The sequence below is a fragment of the Astatotilapia calliptera genome, chromosome 20 (genome assembly GCF_964374335.1).
Source record: "Astatotilapia calliptera chromosome 20, fAstCal68.1, whole genome shotgun sequence".
Taxonomy (NCBI): Eukaryota; Metazoa; Chordata; class Actinopteri; order Cichliformes; family Cichlidae; genus Astatotilapia; species Astatotilapia calliptera.
In genome coordinates, this window is record NC_137441.1 from 30180926 (window position 1) to 30192393 (window position 11468).

The 11468-nt window shown below is 39.2% G+C and overlaps 1 protein-coding gene across 2 annotated transcripts; it reads right to left on the reverse strand.

Annotated features, from left to right (window-relative positions):
* Positions 1-642: 642 nt before the first annotated feature.
* Positions 643-8757, reverse strand: mybl2a (MYB proto-oncogene like 2a). 2 transcript variants are annotated; one of them, XM_080294422.1, is made up of 12 exons: positions 8522-8757; positions 5233-5335; positions 4945-5016; positions 4754-4846; positions 4441-4661; positions 4234-4354; positions 3950-4003; positions 3577-3815; positions 2685-3387; positions 2222-2464; positions 1882-2082; positions 643-1761 (listed from the first exon to the last, which is right to left on the reverse strand). In XM_080294422.1, the coding sequence occupies exons 2-12, from the start codon at positions 5332-5334 to the stop codon at positions 1168-1170; spliced, it is 2643 nt and encodes an 880-aa protein (XP_080150548.1). In that variant the 5' UTR covers position 5335; positions 8522-8757; the 3' UTR covers positions 643-1167. The 2 variants fall into 2 exon arrangements, with proteins under 2 accessions (XP_080150548.1, XP_026009064.1); XM_026153279.2 differs by lacking the exon at positions 8522-8757 and adding an exon at positions 8029-8171.
* Positions 8758-11468: the final 2711 nt, after the last annotated feature.

Genomic DNA, 11468 nt, shown 5'->3' on the forward strand with positions numbered 1-11468 from the left:
GCAAACTGTCTTTAATATCAGACATATTCCAATATTCCAGTTTCTAGCAGATATCTCAGTTTCTTGATAACACAGCTGATACATACTCCAATGTTTAATGCAAGCAAAAACTTTTTGAATGCTTCTCAGAGGAGATCACAGCACTCATAACACTGGTTTTAATTTTCAACACATTATCGGTCTTTACCGCAGTAAAATCAGGTAGCTGTCATTCAATGCCAACATCAGCCTACCTGACAAAGCCAAACTAAATGAAGCTTTTCCATCAGCTTCCATCAGACATTATAGTTTATCCAAGCAAAATGTTTTCTTTTTAAAAATCTATGGTTTTGAGGAAAACAACAGCATCTATGAAAGTACATGAATTATTGATTAGGCTATTTGAAAATGGTGAAAGACAAGTCTGATAAAAAGCTGAAAAGATGCTGACACTGTTGTATTTCACGTTAGAATGAATGAAACAAAACTGTAATGCCTGAAAGAAATGTACAGTGGATTTCTCATTTGACTATAAAATATAAATGACTTTTGGGGTGGAGGGACTGAATAGCCAAATTCAATATAAAGATCTACTGTTCCATCACGTTTGGCAGCAAATATCTCATTTATCAGTGCATAGTGGAAATAAATAAGCATTCAACCTCTGATTTGACATTTTATTACTGTCTTAACAAAAGTTGCAGTCAGAAAACATGAAATTCTGCAAAAGAACGATACAAGCTGAACTCATTTTGGTTTGAAGTGAATCAGATGCCATTCATTCACCGACTCCATTTCTAATTTGCCATTTCCCAATCCAGTAGAGAGCTCTGACTTGAATCATGTGTGGAAGGGACAAAGTACAACTCTGAGCAGCACCGTACAGCACGCAGAGACAGTGTGCATCTCTATCGCTGCTGCAGGTATGAAGCTGTGAGGATCATTGACCAGAATGCGTCCTTTTAACAAACTGATGAAACCAGCTGTAACACAGGACTTGTTGTTTTGTTTTTTTAATGCAGACCAGCAAATGCGTTCTAGGAAGAAAGAGTCAGCTGATTCATTTGCTACAATATAAGAGGTATTAGCAGTTCACCCTCCTTCTTAGCGTATGGCACAGTTTTTAAAAGTAGAGGCAGAGTTTCTGTTTAATGCTGTGAAACCTCTGCCACACTCAGCTGTTATCCATCAGTGTTTAGCAGCCCGACTGGGCTTTTTAACAGTCTTCACTTTTACAGAGTTTTTGTATAGTAGCAGTCTCTCTGTGGTGTGAGGTGGCAAGCGGTTCCTTTTTGCTTTCACAATGCACGCAGCCATCGGACTGAAACGGTCAAAACCTCCAGATGTGGCGGGCACCGCCAGCAGCTTCTTGGCGAGGCCTTGGAGCTTCGGGAATCGAGAAGCACATTTCCAGTACTGAAGAGTAGAGTTGCTTTCCCACAGCGGTTCAGACAGGTACACGTCGAACTCTGACATCTTTAGAGTCTTTGCAGGCGGCTGAAGGAAGTTGAAGATGGACTTCCTCTTGAGGTCGTTTTCACTGATTTCAGGACAGTTGTTGTCTGAGCTGCCAGCACAAGTGTCCATCACGCCATCTGTCTGGCTTTCTTCTTTCACATCGTGCTCCAGCCCACTGCCTGTCTGATCTTTCTCTGCCTCAACAGTAGGAAAAGTTGAGGCTTCCATGTTTTCTAATGTGGACTCAACAATGCTGCGAGCCTCAGATTTTGACGGAGGTGTTAGGAAATCATTCTGTTCATCCTGGTTGTCATCAGAAAACGGCTGCAAAAAAAATGGTTGTTTTAAATGTACACACATTTTTTTCCTATATCTACTCAACATGCATATTCAATTAAATATAAATCTACAGAAGTCCGCTATGCTTCTGGCCTAATTTGGTACCTGCAGTTTGATCCTAGGATCCAGCACAGCAGCTAGTATCATGTCCTTCTGGTGAATCACTGGCTGGAAGTGTGTGTAGAGGCCTGTGCGCAGGGCCTTGCAGAAGTGGGTGTAGTTGGTGACACAATTCTCCAAGGTTTTATCAAGTCCAATGAGGGACGGTATGATGAGAGACATAGTCACACCATTTCCTTGCAGGACCTACGATAGATAAGACACAAACATGTCTTCTATTAAAGACCCCGTTCACATTTCTTCTTAGCCTGATTATGGGATTACTGAACAAAAGGTTACACATGTAGATTTGGAAATTCCATTATAGAGAAACTTGCTCTGTTACCTGTAAAGCCTCCTCAAAGGGCTCAAGAAGACCTAGAATGTCAATCACTTGTTCCCTCTTAACCATGACCAGTGGTGGGGCGCTGGCTGTGTCACTAGCCTCTATGCGTGCCTGGGCCAGGAGAGTCATGATGGAGCTCCAGACAGACTCCTGGACCATTCGCCGTAATGATAGCATCATGGAGTTCCAACGACAGTTGCTAGAGGAAGGGCACAAAGACACATTGTACTCCTTCATCAAAACCTAATTTAAAAGAAAAAAGAGAAAAAGGGCAAAAATAATCTTGTTAACAGAGCTCAGGTCTGCATCTTTTCTGTAAAACATTTGCCACATTACACTAAATAATGTAAGCAAGAGGAAACATCTCTTAAATTCTGTTTTTCTCCCTCGCAATGAAAATGAATATATTGAAACCCAGCTTTAAATACCTTGGAAATAACATTTAAATCCTTTAGTCTCATACCTCGCTCCAGTAGGGGCTGCTCTTGAAGAAAGCCACCACATTGTGGACCTGTGAGAGCAGGTTCTCTACTACTCTTGAATTTCTTAAGGCATCCCTAATCACTATCTGCAGTGTCCTGGCAGCACATGTAGTCCTTGTCCCCATCTGCAGCTCGGAAAAAGGGGACTCTGCTTCAGACATTTGGTCTGACAGAAAGGCCAGCACTTCATCTCCATCCGGTTCTCCTCTATTGGACGTGCACATAATCTTGTAGTCGCAGAACAAGTTGTTTGTAGCTAGGGCTTCTTTAGCCTGGTTGGCAAGGACGTAGCCGATGCTGCGAGGAAAGATCCCGTAGCTGAGCAGCACACCTTCGAGCTCCCTGGACACACAAGTGCTGAGGTTTTTGTGGCTGACATGACGGAAGGCCACAATAGGACGGCGGAGCTGCCAGGAATCACTGATAAAGTGAAGCTGGACAACAACAATGGGATCCTCTACTGGCAGGGTTTGAGCCCCTGCCCAGAGATCAACGGTGACATGAATGGCACTTTCACCATCTTTCATTGTGGCAAGGCAGGATTTAAGATCACGGATGAGCTGAGGCTTGATGGCTCGTTCCACCTCGTCATAAAGCTGCAGGGCCACTGCGCGCTGGGATAGCTTGTTGTACTCAGGGCTGATCGTACTCATGAAAGACCTGAAGCCAGCCCCTTCAACAAAGCTGTGCGGAATAAAGTGAATCATACATTTAATGATATACAGTAAATATTAATTCAATATATAAAAGCCTTTACAAAGTTTTCAACATAACCACAGAGTGACAAGAAAATTGCATTGACTTAAGGATTACCAAACCTCCTTCAGTGAATCACAAACCAACACTATCTCAACTATCAGCAGAAGAACTCACCTGAGGGGCAACATGTCCTCAGCAATCATCCTTAGTGCTGCATCAGCAAACTTTTTCTGATCCACCTGCACGGCTGGTGGTGCGGTGCCAGAGCTGGGACTGGATTTTGAGCAGGGGAGAAAAGAATTGCTGAGGGAGGAAGACTCTCTCTTTGATGTAGACCTCTGCGGAGGTGGAGCAGCAGTCTTCTGCTTGGCTTTATGGTGCTCCTTGTCCTGCATTGACTTCTCAGGCCTGAGCTGCAGCAGAGCAAAACGCACAATAGGTAAACCAAACTTGTCGGATGAGAACAGCTTGTGTGAAATCCTGAAAGATTTAGGTATTTATGAATTCCTAAATCTTTTCTTCAGAAATACAGCTATAGCAAGCTCACCACTTCAGGAGTTACTGGTTCGGCATCTAAAACAACGTCACATTTGAAATCCACCTGTAACACATCATGTAATATTAATTCACAATTAACAATATCAAAGTTTACTGTAACTTAAAACTGCAGGAAAAATGGTAGTTTAGTGACATTAAAAACAAGCAGCTTTGAATTTTTTGAGCTGGCTATGTCCCAGTATAAAATCTATCTAACAATACTGGCATATCTCATCAGTTATAACTGAAAATGAAGCCTTAAAAAGTATGAACTACATCCAATAAGCACTGTACCTCTCCATCCACAAATTGCTGAATATCAATGGAAATGCTTTGAGCAGCATCTCTAAAGAAGCCCAGCTCTGCTTTACGTTTGATGGTCGAATTCCAATGATTCTTCACAGAATTGTCAGACCTGCCAGAAAAAAATAAATAAATAAATTGCATTTTGACTGCTAACCATATTTTAAAAATTCAGTCATTGCTAGCTAACTGGCCCACCTTCCTGGGAGCAGCCTGGAAATCTCAGTCCACCGGTTTCCCAGAATGGAGTGGGCTTTATAGATGATGAGATCCTCTTCATCAGTCCAGCAGCTCTTACTGATCATTGGGTCGAGGTGATTGTGCCAGCGATCACGGCACTGCTTCCCCAATCGACCCTTTAGATGCTTTGAAATTAGAGTCCAGTGCTTGGTGCCATACTTGGCCACAAGCTCTACTATCTATCCAGAGAAAAATACAAAAGTAAAAACAGAATTTAAATAACAAAAAAAGGAAAATATCCAAACTAAAACCATGTTTTTCATTTTCCCACCTTTTCATCTTCCTCTTTGGACCAGAAGCCTTTAATTAAGTCAGGATCCAGATATTTTCGCCAGCGGTGCATACACTGGTATTCTGTTCGCCCCTGTACAAGGAACAAGACATGTCACGCTGTATTAAGTCAGAATTCACTGCTGTTATTCATCTTATTCTTGAACAATGTCTGCATGTACCAAAACTTACTGGTAAAAAACTAGCAATAGTTTTCCAATCTTTTTTTCCAATGTTGCAGACCAGAATTTTGAGATTTTCATCCTAAATGTCAGAGAAAATAAGTCCAAACACAGTACATGGGTTACCATCAAAACATTACAACGACATTTACAGATACTGAGTTAGCCAGGTAGTTAATTAATATGAGCCAAAAAACAACCAACAATATGACATTAGTAACAGTAACTGAATAAATTATGTGAAAATCAAGATGCTGTAGGAAGAGAAAAGGTTGTCCTGAGACTTCTTTCAACTTACCTCTTCCTGAGTCCATTTGACTTGACACCTGGTACCATCCTTATTTTCTACTAAATCTGAGTCAGTGTCAAAGCATAGATTATCATCTCCCTCATCGTCCATGCTGCAAACACAAAGATAACCAATAACTCAAACATAAATATTTTACTTTATTTAAATTTCCCAGTGCAAGTGCAAAGACACTGAGCTCAGATGTCTCAGCGATGAACACTGACTATGACATGGTTGACATTAAACCCAAACAAATAACTCCAGAGCCATCATTTACAATACACTCAGTACTGTCTGCAGCATATGCAGCAGAGTACAATTCACAGTTGAGCAGACTGTGATCTTAAGGACAAGTTAACAAACAATGACTTCATTGCCATTTTCAATAGATCTCTGAAATACTCCATGTAAATAGAGAATATGAATTCATATATAGATATCTGAATTTATGTTAATCCCTAAAGATCCAGTATCAACTGAGATCTACATTTTTGCAAGTCAATACCAAAATCTATTGTAAATGTAACAGATATTAAAAATGAAGGCACTAAGAATGAAGTATGCAAGTGTTGGCATATTTGTTGTTTGAACTTTAAAAATCACATAAGATGTGTCAAAGTTATTAAAGAAAATAAACTACAGAGCAAATTAACAGCAAAATCTTTTTCGACATACATATCTAAGTCACGTCAGCTAAAGAGCTGTCTAATAACTATGGTTAAAAAAAAGAAAAGAAAAAATATCCAGTGAGCAATTGTTCTTAGAGCAAAATTGCCTTGTTGATACTAGAGGTTCAAGTAGAATAGCCAAACGGTTTCAAGCTGATAGGAAGGCAACATTAACTCAAGCACCCGCTACAATTGGGAATGCAAGCATATCAAACCTTGAAGCAGATGGGCTAAGGCAGCAGGCCACCACATGAGGTGCCACTCCTGAGAGCTAAGAACAGAAAACTGAGGCCAAAACTGGACAGAAAATTGGAACAATGTTGCAGCATTCAAAAATTATGGTCAGAATAAAGTATTCACATGAAATGATGCTTCCTGCTTTGTATTACCTAAGCCTTTTTCTCTTAGTACCTACTTGACTTCACTCAGTTAAGGTTGATTTCAATTACAATTGAGTACCACCTCAATGTGCTACGGGTCGTTGCAGTAATGTCACCGAAAGTCCCATGATGTTGTTTGTATGCAACACAAACACAATGCAATAATGGAGGACGTCGAGACAACGGTATATCTGCTGCTTGGTGTATGCCTTTTAAAAATGGCAGCTCTGTGAAAAAGTCGCGACACCACTGACTGACCGATCATTGGCATGCAGTCAGTTGCTGTTACATTTTCAGATCGACTCAGCTCACTTGGAACCCCAGCCGAGCAAGTACTAATAAAGTACCTGGTATCAGATACTACCACCTAATGGAAAACCCTAAAAACCAGGTCAAGTTAAGCTGAGTAGGTACTAGTGGAAAAGAGGCATTAGTACCAACTGAGAACTATTTAAATGCCACAGCCTACCTCTGTATTTCTGCTGACCATGGCCATCCCTTTATGAACACAGTCTACCCATCTTCTGATGGCTGCTTTCATAAAGATGACCAAAAAGCTCAAATCATCTCAAACTGTTTTCTTTTTTTCCTCTTAAAAAAAGGGAGTTTTTCTTTCCTAATGTCACCAAAGTGCTAGCTCATAGAGGGTCACATGACTGTTGCAGTTTTCTTCGTTTCTTCTGTATTATTGTATGGTCTTGACCTAACAATATAAAGTTCCTTGAGGCAACTGTTGTTGTGATTAAGGGCTATATAAATTAAACTGAAGTGCATTGAAATCAAATGGCCTCCACAATTTCCAGACATCAATCCAACAGACAACCTTTTGAATGTGGTGGAATGGGAACCTCGTCGATGTGCAGCAGACAAATATGCACTAACTGTGTGGTACTTTGTGCTTCCAATTCAATATAAACCAAAATCTCTGAGGAATGTTTCCAGCATCTTGTTGAATTTGTGCCAGAAGGAATTAAGGCAGCCGAGGAAAAAAGGGGGTCTAAACCAGGACTAGCAAGGTGTACTCAAAAAAGTGCCCTAGAAATTTCATTATCTGTCTCTAAAGCAAGCAACCCATCAGTGATATTTTGCAATTTAAATAGAGCAACTGTTTGATACAGAAGTAACCTTAATGTCAAAATTAATTAAAGAAAAAAGTAAGTAACACAATATAGTCGTCTGTAATGCTCTTAACCTAAGCAGTCACCATTGGGATATCTAATAATAACTACAGTGTAAATGGGTTGGAATGAATTTCATTCATTTATTGAGTACATTTCAAATATAACACACATTGAGTAATTATTTATTGACTGGTAAAGTTGATTTTTGAGTCTTAATTCTACCCTCTCTCTAAGGAAATTATCTGGATTACAGCTGCTCCAAGACAGTAACAGTAACAGACTACACTATTTAAATAATACAATATGTTACAGAGTTTACAAATTGAAGAAATAACACTAATATGTAAAATTGCTCAATTACACAATATCAAAATATCAGCACATTATCACAGATCTAACTGCTGTATTTCACCTGCTCTCCAGCAACCAGTTAAACAAGCATGCATGCTATTCAGCTAAGAGCTAACAACTTCCCACAGCTAAGTAGCTAACATTAGCTTCTGCCAACCCAACAATTAAATCGCCGTGAAAACAAATTGTTACCTTATATAGCTACAACAGTACATTGTGCGACTCTCGAAACAAAGTTATTGCAATTGATCGAACAAAAATATAACGCAAAGCTGCAGAACTTACATTTAAACTTGGTTGCAACTTCAAGCTAACTCTCTGATAGCAGATCCAGTGAGCACACTTGAGAAAACGTTAGCTGTTAATTTAGCAAGTAGAGCGCCTCTAGCGGCGCTTGTGCGGGATAAAAACAAGCCTGCCCAATGCAACGCTTTCATCAGGAGTGGAAGTCGTAACAGGCACATTTAGCCGACACGAAAGCAGAGATAACGCGGACATGTTTAAATAAATCTAACATTGTGTAAGTGCTTCTGGAAAACAGTCGCGTTCAGCCCTTCCAGCTCACAACTTGACGGCATTGGAGGAAATCACAGTTTCACTCACTGCCATAAACACAAACAAGCTCTGCAACTGCGTGATAAATATAACGACAAATAAAATATTCTTTTGTGAAACATTTCCAGCTATCGCAGAGTATCATATACCTATATATTGCTTGTTTGTTTATTTTTTAAAGACACCAAGAATATACACACACATGCACATTTCTCACACTTACCTGCGCGATATAACTCCTCTGTCCCTTCAGTCCCCCGGTCCCGATGAAGACCCGAAATTAGCAACCACAATAAATCATTGTTTCCATGTAATATATGCTTAATGCGGTTTGTATTGGTTATCTACAGACAGTAACAGGGAGCTGCTGGCGTTTTATCAGTTGAAATTTAGCCGGGACGATATACTAAAGGTCTGTTCAAGAGCACCACTGCTGCAGAGCTGCTACACACATTTCCCGGAAACGACCCATGTGAGCTGCTGCTAACGGCTGCTCAAAAGACAGGCTGGTTACACTGCATGCACGACTTCGGCTTTAACATTTGTAAAAAGACTTTAAGAAAATAAAAAGCCCACATCAAAACATTAATGTACCACTGAATATATTCTAACGTAATAATAACTTCCTCATAAAACCTTTAGTGGGGCACTTGGTAGGCTAATTGTTATGCAGCTGTTTCAATAACGTTCTGCCTGTAATGTCTTTAAAATGGCAAATACTACTTGTGCTTGCTAAAAATGGACATTTTAAGATAAGAAAGCCTCCTTTTAAAGTTATAATAACGTTTTGATGATTACCATTGCCATTTATGTAAATGTATATAACGCACATTGTTATCAAAAGATAGCGTCAAAATAATAAGAGATTAACTTCATCCATTATTAAATTAATTTCATTTTAAGATCCATGTAAATACCTTGTCTATGGCAAGAGTTTAAGTCCCCTATTTATGGGGATAATTGTTTTGTTTATGTCATGGCGTTGTATTATATCTTAAAATCTCTTATTCATTTTCAATTCAATTCAGTTTTATTTTGTAAGGTAAAGACTCTACAATATATATATATATTTTTTAAAACCCTCAACAATCACATGACCCTCTATGAGCAACCACCTGGTGACAGAGGGAAGGAAGAACTCCCTTTCAAACTACAAGCAGCACCAGAATCAGCCTGTCCTATGAATACATATCATGCAACTATGTTTTACTGTATGACCGGTTCTTATTTGTTTATACACCAGTTTCCACAGGAAGCATACAAGTGCTCCACAAATTCATGTTAAGCCTTTTCCTTATTTTTATCAAGTATGTGCTTTTACAAAGGTAGATGCTCAAAATAAACATGACCAAATTCTAAACCTTTGGCTTTGGCTGTCCTCAATATGTTTACCCCAGACAGCCAGGCAGATCTGGGAGAAGCACAGAAGCCCTATCCACCAACAGTTCGAATATTCTGCTTACTAGAGGTAGCCTATCCAAAGAAAGTTGGCTTAAAGGGAGAGTGAAGAGAGCTAAAATGATTTATTTCATAGCCCAGATGAACCCAGGACCTACACCAAAGCCCAGGATCAGATTAATAAAGATTATTTTGAATTGTGAACCAGGTAAACCGCTCTATAAGACTGGAACGAAGTAAAGATGGAGGCTGAAATTAGTGTTTTTATTTTTTAATTTAAAAAAAGGCGTGATAATAAATATCATTATTTACGGCATGTTTATGTTGTTTTATCCTCCCTAATATTTATTTATTGGTTATCAATTTACCTAAAGCAAGTTTGATGTCTACACCCTTATGAGGATGCCGGTGGATGATAAGGTGTCGTCCAAAATTCACCCTTTGCAGCAGTGTTGCTCAGGAACAACTGGCTCCTCATCGTTGGTGCAGTTTCACACTGTGTGTTTCCTATAATTTATAAAGTTTATATGTTTGCAGTGTTGAATTTAAAAAAAACTGTTTCAGTGTTTATGTTGGATCCTGTATTTTCAGCTTAAGGTCACACTGAAATCCAAAGAAGACTCTGGGACACGACAGGTTCTGTTGTCCACATAATGATACTGAGAACCATACAAGTTGCAAACATGTTTCTGTGTGTACACTGCACCCCTTTGACTTCTGCTTGAGTGAGCAGTGTTCATGTGCAGTGTTGGTGATTTTTGACCACTAAGTGGGGCACTTCTACCAAGGTGATGGCGAGCTGTTAATAACTCTCAACTTTCCTCAGTGAGGTGAACATGTTTCACTGTTGGATTAATAATTTATCTGTTAATCTCACCTGAAAAATTGAAAAAATAATGAGTCTCTGGTGGTTAATGTGACCACAGCTTGCAGCGCTTCACTTAGATAAGTTTGTGGTGATATAATAAAAAGCATAAAGTGATGAAATCTGAGAAGATACGATCGGTGATGAAAAAGAGACAAAGCCTCCATCATATACAGATGACTCACCCAAGGCTGTCAGTTAAAGCTTGTTGTATATGAAATCTTTTGGAGAATAAATGAATATCCAGAATCAATGAAAGACTTCGTTTGCTCTTTTAATTATTCACTGTTATATCAGTTTGATAAACGCAGTTATTGTTTTATTATGTTACATTGCTTTGTTGATACCAATTGTTTATTGTGCAGCTTCTAACTGTGTTTTTAGTTTTTCTTGGAAAGCACTTTGTTAACTTGCTATAAAAGTGTAATATCTGGATTATCTGGATAACAGTATGTCGTATATTACATATCTATTACATAACCAGTTTTCCAACATGTCATCGCTTACACTGAAATTACAATACTATGGCATTTCCCTCTTTACAGTCATGGATATTCCCACTTTGAATACATGTGGAAGCTGAGTGCCGTTGTGGCTCAGTAGCAATAACCAGAAATAGGAAAGCACAGCAGAGTCTTTACTTTACCTATGAAGCCCAGGGATGGAACTGGAGACAATCCTATTCTATATTTAATTTTGTTTCCTGATTTTTTTGTCTTTTCCCAATGAAAACATTTTGACATGTCCACTTAGGTAGAAGCTATAGGCCTGTAAAAGCCATCTTCTTCTCCTGCTTTGCAAAGTGAGAAATGTCTCCAATCTATCTGCATCTCCTCAGTTCAACAACTGCAAGTTTGTTTGTTTGTTTGTTTGTTTTTCCACTGTCATAACTGCTCTCTCACAACTG

What these genes read in the sequence shown, in the direction of transcription:
- mybl2a (XM_080294422.1), bottom strand. Translation starts at nt 5,334, where the DNA reads ATGGACGATGAGGGAGATGATAATCTATGCTTTGACACTGACTCAGAT. An exon ending in AGCAATTTGTGGATGGAGAG is followed by an intron (nt 4,004 to 4,233) that starts GTACAGTGCTTA and finishes GATGTGTTACAG; the next exon opens with GTGGATTTCAAATGTGACGT. An exon ending in GAGGACATGTTGCCCCTCAG is followed by an intron (nt 3,388 to 3,576) that starts GTGAGTTCTTCT and finishes TATTCCGCACAG; the next exon opens with CTTTGTTGAAGGGGCTGGCT.